The sequence below is a fragment of the Cibotium barometz genome, chromosome 1, assembly GCF_041138505.1.
Source record: "Cibotium barometz isolate CiBa-2024 chromosome 1, ASM4113850v1, whole genome shotgun sequence".
In the NCBI taxonomy this organism is placed as follows: Eukaryota; Viridiplantae; Streptophyta; class Polypodiopsida; order Cyatheales; family Cibotiaceae; genus Cibotium; species Cibotium barometz.
The window spans coordinates 54,658,068-54,677,955 of NC_141046.1; the positions used below are offsets into that span (position 1 = coordinate 54,658,068).

A 19,888-nucleotide genomic window follows, 5' to 3' on the forward strand; every position below is an offset into this window, starting at 1 on the left:
ACATCTACAAAATATTGCGGACATATGTGAGCGCACTAAGAAAAATCAAGTTGTTTGTAAGAAGTACTTAGATGCTCTTTGGGATGAGATCCGTGGAAGTGGCAGCCAAAGGGGAGATACGCTAAGAGACGAGTTGTCTCATCATCTCCATCACGTCCTTGATAGTAATGGTCAAATGGAGGCTAACCAACTAGACATGATTTCTTTCATGGAGAATATGCATGTTGAAATTGGGGAACGTCTAGGCGGATGTAATTGGCAATGTAAAGTACAAGTGGATTCTCTAAAAGAGTAAGTACGTACTTTAGGCTTGGAAGTATTGAGTCTTAAGATATCTGTTAATTGACTCAGATGCTATTATGAAAAAGATGAGCCATATGTTAGAAGCCCGGGTCGTTGCCTAGAGTTTTGGTGAGAGTAATGACGTTTTTACTCAAGGGACAAATTGTATTGCATCTTTCGGATTTGGCTCTCCCTTTTGGCGATATTTATAAATTTTCTTTTTTCTCAAATTTAATACTTCTCTTTTATTTTGTTCTCTCGCACTTTTTAATTCTCTCTCTCTCTCTCTCTCTCTCTCTCTCTCTCTCTCTCTCTCTCTCTCTCTCTCTCTCTCTCTCTCTCTCTCACTCTCACTATCTATTTATCTCTGTGATTGTATATGTTATTACCCTTTATCTATGTAAGAGATGGATTGTATATGCCATGCTCACTTATTTATGTAGAAAATGGTTTGTATATGTTATACTCACGTATGTATTAAAAACTTCTCTAAGAAATTGAGATGAGTCTATTTAGAGCAGGGTCACATGTGTGATAATGGCTGTTGAAGTAGAATATTATGTTGGTGTTTGAAATTAAGAATTTAAAAAAATGAAGTTAGTATTCGTTATTTTGTGTTTTGAAGGAGATTGAAGATGGTTAGGAGCTGTATGTACTTGAGTTTGAACCAAGTTCATCGGCTTCGAGTTTTGGATGCAACATGTGTGTCTTGCCGTAATCATTCAAGGACAAGGGCTTGCATTCGAAAACAAAATGTTGCTAATATAATGGATTACTTTAATGAAAATTAAATTGGAACATTTGGAAGGGTTGAAAACGAGGAGGAACGTAGAGGAATCCATGGTGGAATCCACTTACTCACGAGAAACATAGAAATTGCCAATTCTATGGTACTTCAAGAACCTATCAATGAACACCGAAATGCACAAGTACAAAGAGATATGGAACAAGGCTCCTTTTTATTTGATTTAAATGAGCCGCCTGTGGATGATAATTTTCATTCTATTTGTTGTGTCGTTGGCAATGTGAAAGATATTAAATCCAAATGTCACTCTATAAGATGTGTGTTTTCATTTCCTCAGAATGTTAAGCACCCTGCAACTATGGTGGTGTATTTTGGAGATTGCACTCTCCACTCATTGGAGCCCTTACTTATAATAAGTGCCATTTTTGTAATGTACTACCTTTGGAAAATCCACCTCCTGCATCGGCTGAGTTGCTACTTGGTTATGATAATGCAAGTAAGGAATACAGAAAGAATATACGCTCTTACAATAATGCCTTGGCATTTTTTTCACTGGGTTCTCTCTTGGATAATCAGTTCACTAGGGGGGAGGAGTATTTAATTTCTGAATCCATGGTACTATCTATCATCGTGTTGGTTTTGTAATACCTGATGAAACATGAGATGCGGCTTCTCGATTTGCCCAACTATATGTGTATGATATAGATCATGAATTAGAGAATAGGCTTCATGGGATGCCTTCTTTAAATCATAATGTACTTGAGAGGTTGCAAACTATGATGTATGGATATAATCCGTATGCCTGTGCACTTCGTACAATGAGAGAAATGTTGCAGTCAAGTCCACATGCAGATTTGAGAATGGTCATCGCACTGAAGCGCGATCAACTTCAAGGCAATACTTGGTTCCTACATGAAGTGAGGTAGCAGCTATCATGTCGGGTCAAGGAGATGATTTACATGCGGGGCATAGAGATATTCAAATAGTGTCGTGCATAGGTGCTATAAAATAAATATCTAACCTGCACCGTTCGTGTATGCCTCTATTATATGTTCTTCTATTTCCTCGAGGAGAGGATGGTTGGCATGTTGGAATTCCACTCAATGGTAGGAATAGACAAGGTTCAAATGAGGAGACAAAGACCATAACTCAATGGCAAAATTATGCATGTAGACTACAGATAAGGAAAGATACAAATGCCTGCCTTCTGCGCGGTGGTTGACTATTGCAAATAGTACATTGTTGATGCATATAGTAGCATGGAAGAATCTAGATTAGTATGAATACACAATAATTAGAAAGCATTGCGTGCTGAAGTATACCAAGGTCTTATAGATATGGTTAATTCAAGCGATGGGGTCAATAGAGTCTCTGGGGGCATTGTTGGATGCAGGGTAGTTCTACCATCTTCATATACTGGGGGGCCTAGATATATGCATCAATTGTACTAGGATTCAATGGTAATTGTTAGGAAGATGGGTAAACTTGACTTGTTTATTACCTCGCTTGCAATCCTAAGTGGGATAAAATAACCAATGCCTTACTGCCGGGTCATGTTGCCCGAGATCGACCTGACTTGATAGCAAGGGTCTTTTATGAGAAACATAAGGACATGATGCACTTATTGGTGAAAAAGCAATATTTGTAAAGGTGTTGGGATTTGTTTCTGTTATTAAATTTCAAAAAAGAGGCTTGCCGCATGTACATAATTGATATTAGAAAGTAGAAGTAAACCGGTTGAGATTGATAAGGTGATGTTTCCTGAGTTGCACAACATAATTAGTCATTGTAATGTCCATGAACAATGTGGGGAACTAAATATGCGCTCTCCTTGCATGGTTAATGGGAGGTGCAAACATCGGTACCCTCGAAATTTTTTTGAGACTACTAGCGGCGTTGATGACAATGGATATCCAACTTACATGTGGAGAGATGATGGTAGTTTCATACAGTCAAAGGATCATAGGGTGGATAGTCGAGGGGTTGTTCCATATAACCCTTTTCTATGTATGAGGTACAAAGCCCATATTAACATAGAAGTATGCTCTACCATTACAGCCATAAAGTATTTGTATAAGTATGTATACAAAGGACATGATAGAGCTACTATAGAGTTGCAAGAGACACACAAGGTTATTGATAAGGTTCGTCGATATTTAGATGCACGATACGTGTCTACGTCAGAGGCATGCTGGCGCATATACCAATATGATTTGCATGATGAAAAGCCTATATACAAAGGTTGCATGTCCATCTCCCGATGCAGAATAATATGATATTCAATGATCAGGATGATTTGCGTGATATAATTAGTATTGACAGAAACCAAAGAACATCTTTGACCAAATGGTTTAAAGCTATTCAATTATATACGGATGTAAGTAGCCTACTATATGTTGATTTCTCTTGCAAGTGGGTGTAGAATTCAGCTCTTCAATCATGGACTAAAAGGAAAAGGGAAAATATGATCGGACGTATGTATAATGTTAGTCCAAGTACAGGTGAGCAATATTACTTATAGTGTGCAAAGGTTGTAAATCTTTTGAGGATTTACGAACAGTGAATGGACATTTGTATCCCTGTTTTAAGGCTGCATGTGAAGCCAGAGGAATGCTAGATAGTAATGAAGAGTGGTATATGTGTCTCCAAGAAGCTGCATTTCAGAAAACAGGATTCCAGCTGCATCAATTATTTGTCATTATAATGGTTTTTTGTGAGCATTATAATGGTTTTTTGTGAGCCTATATGCCCTGGACACCTTTGGAATAAATTCTCCACCGAGCTTTCAGATGATTTTTTTCCATTCCTTGCAGCAAAGAGGGTGTGTAGATGTTGGTGTTTGTCATTCTATAGCAAAGAATCAAGCTCTGTTGTGCAAATGCAAGACCTCTTACAACAGTATGGAAAGTGGCTGCATGATTTTAAAGGGTTGCTTGTTCCTAATAGATCAAGTGTTGCCAGTGTCAACAATGGTTTAATGATGGAAGAGATGATGTTTGATTCTGTTCAACAGGCTAATTTGTTCGTTTCCATAGAAAGGAGTCTAAATAGTTATCAATCAAGAGCATTTAATACTATCCTCGAGGCTGTTTCTTTGAACCAAGGTGGTGTTTTTTTCCTTGATGGACCATGTGGATCAGGCAAAACCTATCTTTATAATGCCTTGCTGTCACGATTACGTGAAGAGAATTAAGTTGCATTGGCATGTGCATCATCTGGAATATCGACATTGTTACTTTCAAATGGTCGTACAACGCACTCACGTTTTAAAATCCCATTGGTGCTCAATGCTTCTATCATATGTGGTATCAAAGCTAACAACCCATTGGCTAAGTGTTGAAGCTTGCAAGGCTAATCATTTGGGATGAGGCTCTAATAATGCATCGGTATACATACGAAGCACTGGACATGACATTGAAAGACATTATGCAAAGTGATATAGTGTTTGGTGGGAAAGTTATGCTCTTTGGGTAGTGACTTTAGGCAAATCTTACCAGTTGTGGCAAAGGGATCGGGTGAGGATATTCTTGATGTTACGTTATGCCGGTCACATATTTGGAGATATGAGAATGTTTTAAAGCTCACCCAAAACATACGGGTTTATGATTGTACAGAACAAGAATTTGTCAAATGGACATTACAAATTGGAGATGGCTCTATAGGCCATTCAAATAATGAAGGCAAAGTGGTAATACCACCACGAATGTTGATTCATGGGAACTTCATTTATAGTTTGGTAGAATGGGTATACAAAGATCTTTAGAGAGTGGAGGATTATGTATGCTTCTTTAAAGACCATGCTATACTTACACCATGAAATCTAGAGGTTGATGAGGTTATGAACTAGCCTTGAGTGCATTGCTCGATCTTGAAAGAGAATACCTCCGTACTGATTCGGTAGCTTCTTCTAAGACTGACGCAATGTTGTATCCAATTGAGTACTTGAACAGTTTGAACTTGGGTGGTGGTTACCCTCCTCATTTCTTGATTCTAAAGATTAATGCTCCTATCATGCTGCTCCGCAATTTGGATCCTAGGCAGAGACTTTATAATGGTACCAGATTGATATTATGCAAGCAATTTCACTAAAAGGTGATAGAAGCAGAAATCATTACAGGTACAAATATTGGAGACAAGGTATTTATTCCTAGGATAACATTTATACCTACTATGTTACAATTGCCTTTTGACATGAGAAGGAGATAATTTCCTGTATGGTTAGCTTTTGGTATGTCAATAAATAAGTCCCAAGGACAAACATTGAGTGTATTGGGACTTTATCTGGCCACATAAGTATTCACACATGGACAGTTGTACGTTGCTATGTCATGTGTTAGATCATCTGATGTAGTGAAAGTGTGTGTAAAGTATTATATGGAACAGGAAAGCAGCATAGAAAGTTCAATTGAAGTCTTCACAACCAATGTTGTCTACAAGGATGTTTTCCAAATGGCATGCATCAGAATGTAAATTTAATCTATGCCCAAAAGGTAGAGAACAAGCTATTGATACAACAACTTACAAATGCTAGAGACTGCATTCATAGATATCTCTGTATCAATGAAGTAAGCATTTGAAAAGAGAATGTTTGCAATGATGTGACATGTGTAATCTATGATGTCTTTCTATGCAATCTTTCACATTGATGCTACTCTCTTTGGTATTATTGAATTCATATGTATAAATCTACTTGCATTGAGCTAAAGCTACCATGTATATCCACAAAAAAGAGAGTGCCTCGTCATTGCTCAAGAGGTGGTTCTAATTGTTGAGATGGCTGAAGGGTGTCGGCGAGTTCCTTTTTTTTTGGACATTTGGATAAGCAAACGTTTGATTTTGACTTGCTTTTATATACAGTAGCTGTTATTACAGGACCATGGTACATGAAGATTATATTATTCCATAAATTAAATAATAAAAGAAACAAACCATAACATCATAGCATAAATCAAAGAACATAAAAATTAAAGAACACAAGATTGGTGCAATCTCCCCCCCCACCCCGATGTGTGTGGCTCCACTCCCACACGCGGTATTTAAATCATATTAATAAATTTAGCCCTTGGAGCCATAAATAGCATAGCTTTTCCAAAATTGGGATTTTACAAAATTGAACCTTAGTCCAATGCTTTTAAATCATCTCATAAAAAATAAACCTTGCCCAACATATGTACAATGGGCCAAACCATACACAATTAAATATTTAGCACACATGTGCTTGGATAGATAATCTCGTCCAATGTCCACCTTGGTTGTCTCGAACTCATGATCAATACTCAACAAAATCCACAACGTTAGATCACAATTACTTTGGAATCACTCATAAAAATAATTCTAACAAATGGAAATCATTCACTACCATGCTTCACACATGAACCATGCATCACATAGTTAATTGGATTCACTCCCGCGATAAAATATTCTAAAAAGTCTCACTCCCATGATAATCCTCCTGGTTGAGAAGACAACCGTCCTCGGTTATACTATTAGCCTACATGGGTGATCAAAGACATTAATTATTCCCCGCACTGGATTCACTCACAATGTTTTCATATGCGTATTCACAAAATATGTCATTATGTATTTAAGTGAATTCACTCCCATATATCCTCACACGCATCACACGTCACATGCATTGGATTCACTCACAATGTTTTCATACGTATCACACGTATTCAAAAAGTATAGCACACATCTCATAGTTGGTTGGACTCACTCACAACCAACTAGGGTCACCCTCATTAATTCAAAAGAGTTGGTTGGACTCACTCACAACAACAACCAACTAGGGTTGCCCTCATTAATTCAAAAGAGTTGATTGGACTCACTCACAACTAGGGTCACCCTAATTAATTCAAAAGAGTTGATTGGATTCACTCACAATCAAACTCGTACATTGGATTCACTCACAATGTTTTCATACACATCACACATATTCAAAAAGTATATCACACATCTCACACGTGTCATAGCTGGTTGGACTCACTCACAACCAACTAGGGTCACCCTCATCAATAATTATTTCAAAAGAGTTGATCGGACTCACTCACGATCAACTTCACAGAACCTTTACACGCGTCACATGTGTCTTAGAGTTGATCGGACTCACTCACAATCAAACTCACACATTTCACTTATTGGATCACCCAATAATAAATTAACTACCGTAACAGTAGCATTATTTATTTATTTTGCTTGGCATAAAATACTGAACATATATATATATATATATATATATATATATATATATATATATATATATATATATATATATATATATATATATATATATATATATATATATATAGAGGACCTTAAAGTGTTATATAAATGATTAGTGTAGTGAGTGTTATATTTGATACAAATGGTATTTTGCTTAGGATGGAGGTGGCAAGGAGATCATTTTCATTTGTTTATGGTGATGGCCAAGATATTGAAGGTAATTATTTTTGAGATTGCTATAATTTAGGTATTATTGTGTTTCATAATCTATGTAATATTCATGGCTCAATTGTAGACCCTCCATTTTGGGAAGGGCAAGTAACAAAATTTCTAATTATCGAACTATTAGAGAGCATCGATGTTTTACGGTATATATAGAAACCTGTTTTTTATGTAGCTTTTGCGTTTTGTTTGATAAATTTATATTGCTATTCATACATTCTTTTCGCAACAGGGAATATCTTTATTTTTTAGAACCCAGATTATTGTTGGGTTTGTATGGTCGAGACTCTTACAACAACGAGAGCTTTGGGCTCCTTGGAATTTACAGTCTAAGATTACGAAAGATTGCGGATCAACTTCATGTACATGTAATGTTTGTGGACTATGAAAAGCCTGATAGGTTAGATTTTCGAGTCATAGGCACTGGACAATACATAATTTTTTGATTTGATGTCTACAAGCCTGTTCAAACCCCATTCGCCTTAAATATTGATCCACCAAATGAGTTCTGTAAGGTTTTGTCGTTTTTCTTCTTTTTTTCCACGAAAATTATATCTTGCAATAGCTAATGTTTTTTTCTTTTTTTTTTTTGCCAGATGGAGGCGAGGAGTATAGGCTTCCAAGGAGAGATAATCCAGTTGTCCGAAGATTGTTTTAAAGCTTTGTTCAGGTGTGTTGAGATTATCAACATTATATTTGGTTAGAATGCTAGCTGTTTATTTACGCCAAGTTTGGTGCTTTATTCAAAGAAAGTAAGTGCTTTAGAAGCTTCTACATGGATATATATGGCAAGCATGGTGTGTTTATATATAGGTTGGCATGGGGTCTATCATGGGCTTAAAAGATAAGGCTTATCTTTACTTACTCTTCGAGGATGAGCGTTTTTTTTTGTGGAATTGGCTGGAATTAAAAAGTGCAAAAAACACACACACCCGTGTGTGCCATCGTTTGCGCAACGAGGGCTTGAACTTGTGACCTTGGGACTCTAGAGCAACATCTCTCTCTACTGCACCAATTTGGCATCGACAAGGATGAACGCAAGAATATGCTTGCCAGTCAAGGACGCACTAGTTCCAACAAAGCAACAAAGCTGATGTAGACGAACATGGGCATGCACACGAGCGTGTAAAAACCGGAACAAAAAATTTCCATCACAATAGGCATGCTGAATTTATGTATATACATACACGTGTAACGGAGGGATGGGAGCTAAGTCTGATTTATGGGGGGGGGGGGGGGGGGATTGTAGTTCACCTAAGCAAATGGAAAAACGTACACGATATCACAATGCATTACACAAACAGTCCAACAAAAGTTGCTCGTCTGTCTGCTGTAACGTTGTTACCAAACCACACCTCTCGCTCTCTCTCTCTCTCTGTATCTCTCTCTTTCGCGTGAGGGGAGCCATTCTCTATGCAATAGAGAGGAAAGGATGCTGAGGGCTGTCTCACTTTTGCGCGCGTGTTCAAGCTGAAGCGTTGTGGAGAAGGAAAGGCTCGCTTGTTGGCGTCATGGCGAACGCGTTGGAAGTAGGATGGGAGGTAGGGCTCTCTTTCTTTTCAACACCTGTTATCAGCTTGCGCCATGAAATTGGCCGGATCCATTGCGATTCACGACCTTTGACGAAGCTAAATGATGCACATCTCCTCCTGCCAGGCGGACCATGGACGCTAGGGTTTTCTGCAGAATCATGGTGATGGTTTGGGTTTTGGATGTGCATTTCCCAAACTTTTGATTAAACCATGGCCTGCAGAAGCAAAACGATCGCTAGGGTGTTGGGTGTGCACCGCGCAGAACTGTGCCGAATCCTTGGAAACATACAGCGCTTCTTTGTCTCTCTGGCCCTTTGCGGTCAAGTGCCTTTGTTTTGCTTGTGCTCTGATTGTATAGTGACGTGTGTGTGTGTGTGTGTGTGTGTGTGTTTTTGGTTTGTTTGCATATTTCACAGTAGGTCTTGTTGCATAGATTATTTTTTGCGACTCTTAACTGAAGGCTTAGAAACTGTGGCTCTTTGTTGCCTTTTTTACAAGGAAGCCTTAGATCTTATCAATGACTCGCTACACTGGTATCTTGTGCAGTACCTGGTCAACAACTTCAGCGAGTTTCAACTCGCTTCTATAGGCAGTTTCATCATCCACGAGGGCGTCTTCTTCTTATCAGGCTTACCTTATCTTTTTATGGAAATTTGGGGTCTGAAGAAGTACAAAATCCAGGTTGGTGCTCTGGATGCATGCCTTGGATATTGTGTGCTATACCTTATAGTCTTCAAATAGGGGAATTTATGTTGGTTTGCTTTTGGCTAACCAAAAACTGTTCTATGCTCTGAAATTGCTGATTGGCTACTGCACCATCAAACGCCCCTTCTGTTTGTGTAAATTATGTAAATTTGTTCTACATGAAGCTTCATCTGTAACTGTTAGCAGTCTGTGTAATACTATATGTGAAGTTTCAAAGTTAACCTCAGCTAACGTGCCTAATGTGCCTCTTTACGGATATCCACCTCAATGTGAGGGTCCAGTCAATCCTTAGGTGTGCACCCCAATGTGGATAAGCATCAAATTTCTATGGGCATCTCCCATAGCAATGATCAAAACTTATGTTCGTCTCTTATTAACCATGGATCTTGAGGCTTATCTCTAAGGTGGTGACAAGTAGACTCTCATAGAGTCAAGAAGTTTGGAAAATGCTATGAACTTTTGATTGCTATATAGTTTTGCAAGGATATTGATACTCCATTTACTTGCTCTTTTTTAATCTATGGCCAGCTACAGTACCAAAAACGGGCTATTAAAGACTTGTCTAGGTGTGCTTATGAAAACATGGAATATGACAATTTTCTACTAACAATTGTAACTAGTTGGAATAGCTAAAATAGCAAGAACTAGTACTAGAATAGCTAAATTCCTTGTACTGGGTAAGAGGGCATGTGTTAAAATTAGCTCACGAGTAAGCTGACTAGCAATGCTAGATTTGTCAAGTTTTGAAGAGTGGAATAAAAGTGAAGAGTCCCAAAATATAAATATTTGGTAATAGTGACTAAATTATGATTAAACGTATAGATGATTTTTGAGAGTATCATATAAACAGTTGAAGCTCTTTTTATGTACACATGCTAGTCCTTTTGTTTATGGGATAAATGAGCTTGTCAAATGACACACGGCAAGCTTTCATTAAATCCCATAGTTACTAACAAAATACAAGAGTACAGGAACTGTGAATGAAAACTGCTGACAACCTAAAATAGGGATCTACAGCTTAAATTAGCTACCCATACCTTTCATTTTACTAATGCTACAACCTTTTCCTTCTCAAAAGATATATGTTCTCAATATTGAAAATACTGTGCATCATCAAGATGGAGATGAGTTCACAACTCGCCCCACGAGATGGGGATGCACCTCAAGAACAGAGGCTGGTTGTGAACTAGCCGCCTCATCCAAAAGTCCTTTCTATTTGATGAAATACTTCACCATTACTTTGTTCCTTAGAACCCTGTTTCTCTATTTGACCTGACTCATCCATGGGAGGTAATTCTGTAGCAACTGGAATCTTTGTTCTAACATGCTTTGTAAGCAAGGGTAGATGAAACACATTGTGGATCTCGATGGAAGAAGGCAAGTCCAGATGATATGCGTAAAACCCAACCTTCTTTAGAATTTTATAGGGACCATAAAACCTGACATGCCAATAGAAGTGCGCTTTGTGAAATTATAACAAAATTTTTCCAAGCACAACCCATGATTACTATGTCTCAAATCAAGTAAGTCTCAGATTTTCTTCAAGCTATATATGTAAACAGTCTCAGCCTGTCCATCAGTTTGAGGATGGTAGGTAGCGCTAGGGGTTAGCTTAGTGTCCATCTGAGAAACAGCCCCTTCAAAAACCAGTCATAAATTTGACATCTTTGTCACTATAATTTAATGTCGGAGGCCATGTAATTTGAAGACATACTCCATGAACTGTATTGCAATGATAGCTTGGCGATGACCAAGAATCCTATCTCCCATGCTTGGACAAAGCACATCGAGTTTCAGTATGAGACACAATTTTCTTGGAGTAATGTTCCATGGGAGTTGGGACATTGTAGCTGATCTTTTTACAAAGGCATTGCGTGGCAATGCTCAAAATCTTGTCTTCCGTACCCAAATAAAGCACATCGAGGTTCGGCATGAGACAGTCGTTTTGGAGTATTGTTCAACGGGACATTGTAGCTGATCTGCATACAAGGGCATTGGGTTAGGACCAGCTGGGCACCTCTTTAGGTGAGTTGGCATTGGTCCACAATCTAGATCTGGGAGGGGTGTTGAGTTTGGTAGTAGGGGCAGCTCCCATTTGTGAGTCTCCACGAAGGACGTTGCAACTTGCAAGAGTTGGCATGATAGAAGAAAGGTGCTGAATTTTTTTTTCTAAGGTTAGTGTGGTTGCTTTACAAGGCTCTAGTAGCACACCCCTAGTAATCCTAGGGGTGGTTGGTTTACAAGGCTCTAGGAGCACACCCCTAGTACCAGAGTGGCTCCCATCTCATGAAAGGTGAGAGCGATTGCAAGAGCCTCCCACATCTCATAGTGGATGGTTTACTTGTGCTCAGGAAAAAAACATCGAGGCCTTCGCTATGAGTAACCTTGAAGAGCAGTCCGAAGTGGAGAGGGAGTAGCAAGATATTCCTGTATCTCCAACATAAGGTTCTACTCTAGTGACTTCCTCTTCCATGGAGCCCTTCATGATTGATGCAATCCATTGTGCACTCACTCCTTCCTTTGTTGCAAGCAAACCCTCAAGTGGATTTGGAAAAGCTACAGCAATGTGCAATGGAGATGAAGCAGTTGTGAGCTTCCCTCACAAGCGAAGCGAAAGAAGTTGAAGGCTTACAGATCATGGAGATGGAGAGGTTGCGAGCTTCCCTCACAATCGATCACACACGTAGGTATGTGTGATTGTGTTCACACCAAGGTTGTTAGAGGCGTCAGAGGCGTTTGGTACGAGGTGGGTATGGTATGCGCCTCGAAAGACTCGTATTTTATATATATATATATATATATATAGTGATAGATAGATATAATATATATAGTGAAAGTTGAGAGAGATAGAGAGAGACTAGAGTGTGTATGTATGAGCCTTGAGGGAGGGAGAGAGAGAGTGTGTATGAGAGGGAGAGAGAGAGTGTGTGTGTGAGAAGGAAAGCAAAATGACCTATGAGACGGAAATAGTCCATCATCATCATCTGGATACATCATCAAGATTCAAGGGTACAAAGTAAAATGAAATGAACTGAAATGAACCGGTAAGAGTATAGAGAGCTCCAAAAGTGGGTATAAAAAACATCATCATCCTAGTGTGTTTGAAGTTTGAACTTTGAACTTTGGGTCTTGAGAAAGGCTTACGGGAGGGAGGGAGAGAATGAGGGAGACAGAGAGTGTGTGTGAGAGGGGCTGCCTTGGGCCCTTAAAGCCCTCGTCTAAAGACTCAAACTAGCCAAAAATAAAAATAAAAAAAATTAAAAATAAATAAATAAATAAATAAATAAATAAATAAATAAATAAATATATATATATTTTTGTGGATGCCTCGATCAGACAGTCGTACGCCTCGAAGCCTCGAACCGTTAGAGGTGCGCCTCGTAACAACTATGGTTCACACACACAAACACACACATATACTACCTAAGGGAAGGTTCATACGCATTGCCACTAAACATATTCTACAGTTTTTTCTTTTTATTTCTTTTCCATTTTTTAAACAAAAGAATCCTTGGTTTCTTCTTTATCTTTCCTTTTTATTTTTATGTTATTTTTATTCGTTTTTCCTTCTTCTTTTTCTTTTTATAGCATTATTATTAAAAAAATTACCTCTCATTGTTTCTTTTTCTTTTTAAATATTTAAATATAATTATTATTATTCTAATTTAAATTAAATTTAATTTTTTTAAAATTTCTCCCCCACCTCCTCACCTCTCTCTCCCACCCCACCACTCTCATCTCCCTTATCTCTTTTCCCTCTCTCTCTCTCTCTCTCTCTCTCTCTCTCTCTCACCTTTGAGCCCACCAACCCACCCCCCTTCAAAGGAGATCTTTGAGCTTTATGACTCCCCCATTGTGGATGATGCTATGGCTGTCATTAGAGAGGATGAGGATCAAGACTAGTGTGTCAAACAACCACCCCTTCGTGCGGGGCTCCTGGAAGTGTGCCTGGTGACACTGTCTCTCTAGCATGGCCAGAGCTGCATACCCTCGTGTGAGTCTATCCCTATCCCTGGCTGCCTGTGCCATAGTAAATCTTCCTGGCGGAGTCGTAAATGTAATCCCCAGGTACACATATGAGTCTACCGCCTCTACATGTCCTCCTGCTAGTGTGAAGATGGCCTGTCGTCGAACCGGCCTTGAGGTGTGGAAAATCATGGCCTTGGTTTTCCTAAGGTTCACTGTAAACCCCCTCTGTGTGCAGAAGTCATCAAGTGCATGGAGATGGTGCTGTAGTCCCATCCGCAACTGAGAGACCATAATAATATCATATGCATATAGCATAATGTGGACTGTGGTACCTGAGATGTCTACCCCGTCCCCACCACCGTGACCAATGAAGTCAGCCACCTCATCGATGTATAGCCCAAATAGTGTAGGAGAGAGTGGGCATCCTTGCTTCACACCTATGGTGCTAGCAATAACATCAGATAGCCCCCTGGGGCATCGTATGCGCTGGAAGACTTGCTCATATAAAGCATAGATGCCCCAAACCATCTCTGATGGGATCCCCAACGACTGTAGGCGCTGGAAGAGTCTCTCTCGTGGCACCGTGTCAAATGCTTTGCGGAAATCCACAAAGCAACAGTAAAATCTCGTCTCCTGCGCCCTAGCCTGGTCAATCAGACTTCTCAGAGTGAATATATGGTCAATAGTGGAGAAAGCTCGTTGGAATCCAGCCTGCCCTGGTGCTCGCAGTCCCTCCTTCTCTGCATATGAGCTCAACTCTACCTCGAGCACTGCGCCATAAAGTTTGGCCAATGTATGACCAATCATGATAGTCCTGTAGTTGCTGGGGTCTAGCATGTCTCCCGCTTGTGCCTGGCAGCCCTCCCAAGGGGCACACCCACAACAAAGGCCCTGGTGTATAAGACTAGACAGGAGATGACTTCTAACACCCCCTCTCAGCTCCTGGCTGTGAAACCAACCACTGGGAGCTGGGGTGCCGCCTGAGCAAATCCTGAGAGCGACTTCGTGAAGAGGTCCACCGTACTGTCCTCCGTCGAACAGAACTCCAGCAAGATGTCATCAGCAACGATCTGTTCACGAACAAAGTGCCTCTGGATGACCATGGGTTCCTCCAATGGAAGCCCAAACCTGCCATGCAACCTCCTCTTGCTCCGTAAAACTGCTCCTAGGCCATAAGTAGATCCCCTCGTGTCTGAATCTCCTCCCCAAACCGAGTCACTCCAACCGCGGAGTCGGACTCCATCCAACAATCCCCCTCCTGTGTACAAGAGTCCATGATCCTTTGCATGCCGCAGAAACCACAAGAAACGCAATCCTGCCTCACAAAGAGACATCTGCAACCAAGAGCTCAATTGCCTCATCAGGAAGCTCCCGTCCAATCCGGTGTCCATCAAACAGATCAATGAACCATACAGCTTCTGAGTCACAGAGACATCACACTGCTCACAAGGATCAACACCTGTTACGGTGCACAAGCAAGTCCTGGAAACCTGATGAAACCTGTCAACCACCCTCTCTGAATCCGGAACCACAAAGCCTGGAGAAACCACCTCCTTCTGCAAGTAATCACCTGTCACCTGCCTGGCTTTCCGAAAGGTCCCCGTGGAAAGAACATCCTTAACTACTGGAAGTTCTATGTCCCGAACACGACGAGACATCAGAGCATAAGTGACCTGTTCAGCTTCCTCTGACTCACGAACACAAGAACTACCAACCTCAGTACTGGAAAGTTCCTGCCAACTGCTGCCATCTACTGGCAAGCTATCCACCACCTGGTCTTGGAAAGCCCGCACCTGCAGCGTATCCACACTTAAGTGGCCATTACCAGACTGCCACTCATCACAAACCTGAGGACCTGGGAGAGAGAGTGATGAAAGCCTGTAGACTTCATTCTCCACTCCACCTTCCCAAACCACTTGGCCTGTTGCTTTGTCCCGGAGAGCAACAAAATGCTCATGAAACTCCACCCGTACGCCAGTCTTGCAAACTTGATGCACTGACAACAGATGAAAACCAAGTGCCAGAACATACAACACCTGGGAGGAATGCTTCCCCCCTCTGCCATCGGGAACTATCTCCATCCTGCCCTCACTGTGAACTGGGATAGTGGACGTATCCCTAGTAAGAATATGACTAGAAAACCTGCAGAGATCATGTAAACCGGAACGGGAAGGAGTCATGTGCCTGGAAGCACCACTATCGAGAATCCACTCCCGAGTATCCGTTTTGCGGAGAGTCCTCCAATCTCCTCCCTGCTTGAAGAAAATGAAGCATCGGTGTCCATCACCTCCAGGTGCACAAAAGCCGGAGTCTTCATGATTGCTGAGGAGTCTTCACCCTTCTCGGTCTTCCGCTTGGGACACTGCCTCTAGTAGTGGCCTTTCTCGCCACAATCATTACAGGTCCTCTCTGCCTTTAGCTTCTCGCGGTCAGTGTCGGACATCTTCTCAGAAGACTTCTCCGATGAAGCCTTCCCTTTGCCCGAGTTACGGCCTTTCGACCGTTGGCCAGTAAAGGCCTCCGAACCTCCACCCTGAGGAGGGTTCGTAAATTGTTCCTCCTGGTCCAGGACCATGGGCACAAGCTCCTCCCACGTGATGGTGTTGAGCCTGCCACTGGTAATCAACGACGAGTAGAATGCTGAGTACGAAGAGGGCAAATGTGACAGCAACGTTATGGCCATGTCCTCTGACGATATCTCCTTCCCTGCCTGGAGAACTTCCTGCTGAAGAGCCTGCAGCTTGTTAATATGCTCCCGCATGGTCGACGACTTTGCAGGGCTCATAACCCGCATCTGTACTTCCAAGGAAATCCTCTTCATGGGTGATGCGCTGTTTTAAAGTGACGCCAAATGCTGCCATATACCTCTGGCTAGCGTCATGTGCTTTACATGATTAATTACCTGTGGTGTGCAATTGAGGAAAATAAACGAACGGACCCTGGCGTTGACGCGATCCCACATCTGCGTCTGGGCCTCCCGGTCCTTTCGGGTTGACAGTAACTCCCCTTCCTCCACTTCCAGCCGTGGAACACCAACAACGACGAAATCGGCGAGGTCGTAAGACTCCAAAACGGATTCCATCATCACCTTCCATATGCCGTAGTTGCTCCCGTCCAACTGACGGTCCATCGGGAACGTGGGGAGTGTCGGGATCTTCACATGTCTCTCGGCCATCTCATACAGATCTGCCATCGCGGGGATGTACTCTGAAAAGGGTGGGTGGGTGGGAACAAAGAAGAACTGATACCTGCAAGTGGCTGTCCAGCAAATCAGCCCGCCTTCCTCTTGCTTCTCCTCTTCCCAAACAGTCCAGAACAGTCCACCAATCAGCCACAAAACAGTCCCCTCTTGCTCACACAAATCCCAAGACCTATCTAGAGCCTAGGGCTCTGATACCATGTCAGAATATGCAGCGGAGATGATGACCAAATCTGGGAACACAAGAGCAAAAACGCAGGCAGAAAAACAGCACAAGAAAGAGACAGATGTAGGCGTGTAACTCTGCTCTATATACACAAGAAGATCCCGAGGAATGATACAAATGAGGTATGGGGGCTGGGGTCCTATATATACCTCCCATAGAGGGAAGGAATGCCCACGACTGATGAAAAGACCCACGACTGCATAAATGCAGTCGGCCAGCAAACAGGTGCCCACGACTGATCAAATCCAGTCGGCCAGCAGCCCAGTAGCCCACGACTGATCAACATGGAGTCGGCCAGCATTGGGGTGCTCCTGGCATCACCTGGCAGCCCTCCCAAGCCTCAGAAAAATGGGAAAAAATAGGGGAAAAATACGGAGAGTGGGGAAAAATGGGAAAACACCTCATAAGGGCGGGCACACCCACAACAAAGGCCCTGGTGTATAAAACTAGACAGGAGATGACTTCTAACATAAATAAGATGCTCACTCTGTATACCTGTGTGGTCAGCCGATCTCCCATGCTGTAACCGGCGGATAGCTCTCTCTACCATCGAGGCGGTAAAGAAAGTAGAGGTGGTAGGGCGGGATTCCTATGGTTGTGGTATGGGCGGCTGCTGAGGGATATGGTAGAGGCTCTTTGCATATGTGCGCCATGTGTGTGGATCCTCAATCGGGGTACGAGGGCGAGGGGCTCTCATCCTGCGCCGCCATGCAGTGGCTGCATCTCTGCTCATGAGTAGGTGGTATATATCCCAGTACTATGCCTCCTCATATGCACGCCTCTTACGACATGTGAGGATCCTCATCTGTCGGCTCGCCTGTCTCTGTGTAATGGTCCCTAGTGCTCTATGGGCAAGGAGGTGTCTATATAGCTCTCTGCACTCATCATCATACCACCGATTCTGGGGCATGCTCCTAGATCTATCTGTGTGTGCAATGTGTGTATGATGGGGGAAGCTGCGGGTGGTGGCCGTATGTAGTAGAGATGACAGCTGGGTGGTGAGTGTGTCTAGAGGTGACAAGGGATCCATCTGGAATAGCCCGTCATATACATGATGCTCATATATGTCTGCCAAGTCATGGGTGAAGTAGAAAGTTGTATGCGATGCCTATGTGGGCTATGTGGGTGCTGGTGTGGAGCTCGCCAGTGACAGTAAGAGGTACATGTGATCCGCACCAATAGGACAGGGGGGGATGGTAAAAGATGTCACTGCCTGTTTGGTCTCCATGGACCCCATGATGTAGTCCACTGTGCTACCCCCCTTATCATGGAAAGCATGTCAGTGCTCCTGAATCCTGCCACTATCTCATCCCGTTATAAATAACGAGATGGTGTCGTGCTCCCAGCTCAAGTAAGTGATGACCATATCTGGTGTTATCCGGCCCCATGTTCTCTGACGCCCCATGTCCTCTGACACCCCATCAGGCCACCAGCTTTGCATAGAGGAAGTATTCCAACTCTTGGCAATCACAAGATGATTAATCATGGAGCTATGGAGGATGAAATCTCTCCATGATTGAGGAGTGTGAAGAAGAGAAGAGAGAGAGAGAGAGAGAGAGAGAGAAGCAATAGACCTCAAGTATGAGAGAGAGATTGCACAACTTGAATGGTATTCATTGTGTATAAGAATGAAGGACCTAAGTAGGCAACAAGGCCTTATCTTTTAACCCTAAACAAGAGGGTGTTCACACCACTAAGGCGCTTGACTAGACTCCACACTAACTCCAAGATATCCAACAAACCCCACTTCGAAGTGATGGTGGAGTTGCATGCATTATCTTCAATAGTCTCATATACAAACACAAGCAAAGACACAAGACATGTTCCCACCTCAGACCCAGAGGCCAGTAAGCATGACTCAGAGGCCAATGAGCGTGGCAAAAGGCTCAAAGGCTTAACAAGCATGTTCACTCAAATGTCACCAAGACATTACAAAATCCAAAAGGATCCAAAATAAATCACTCATATTTTGGGGGACTAGAAAACCTCCAACTCATCCATAAAACTGAATTTAGAAATAAAGAAAAAATCCCCCTTCGATGACCAAAATGCTGATAAAGATCTTCTTGATGTCGATGTAGTCTTTGATCTTCTTCATGTCGATGTAGATCTTGATGTATATACAGCACTTGGTCTTCTTCCTCCTTGATTTCATTGTATAATGAAATCCATGTAGGCAAAGATGGATCATGTTCTCAATGTGTTCATGAAGCCTGACATGATGATGATGCATATTCCTTTCAGATGATAATGCATTACATTTGCTTAAGGGGGTCTTAGCCTTATCAATGGCCACTATCTTGTCCTTGTAAAATCGATTTATAAGCATGATAGATGAGTTACATGAAGCATTCAAGCTCAACAATCCCACTATTCCAATCAATGCTAATACAAATTTGTACGGACAAAGGACTAAGCATTAAATGCTGTGATCTTCTGCGCTTTATCAAGTATGCTGCCCAAACCTTCTGTCCCTACTGTAGCACATGGCCGACTGCATGTATGGAACCTTTGCTGCCAGCCGACAGTACCTAGCTACCAACCGACAGGCTTCCATGCTGTCCCATGCTGATGATGATGTGATGCTAATGCTATTGATGATGCTGATGATGATCATGCTGATGATGACCATGCTGATGATGGTAATACTACTGATGCTGATGCTTATTCTACTGATGCTGCTACACTGAAAAATGACTGAACTGCTGATTATAGTTCCGCATCAAGATGTTCCTATGATGAAAGGTGTTTAGGGCTGAAAGAAGACACATAGCTTCCGCGCATGT

General features: G+C 41.9%; 1 protein-coding gene across 2 annotated transcripts in view; it reads left to right on the plus strand.

Annotated features, from left to right (window-relative positions):
• Nucleotides 1-8,670: 8,670 nt before the first annotated feature.
• LOC147642179 (methylsterol monooxygenase 2-2-like) overlaps nucleotides 8,671-19,888 on the plus strand; it is a 43,944-nt gene continuing 32,726 nt past the window's right edge. Inside the window, exons 1-3 of one of the 2 annotated variants that reach the window (XM_086803385.1) lie at nucleotides 8,671-9,012; nucleotides 9,128-9,164; nucleotides 9,550-9,684. In XM_086803385.1, coding sequence (XP_086659511.1) covers nucleotides 9,135-9,164; nucleotides 9,550-9,684 — 165 coding nt within the window. In that variant the 5' untranslated portion in view covers nucleotides 8,671-9,012; nucleotides 9,128-9,134. The remainder of the gene's footprint in view (nucleotides 9,013-9,127; nucleotides 9,165-9,549; nucleotides 9,685-19,888) is intronic. The other variant, XM_086803377.1, reaches the window with a different exon arrangement.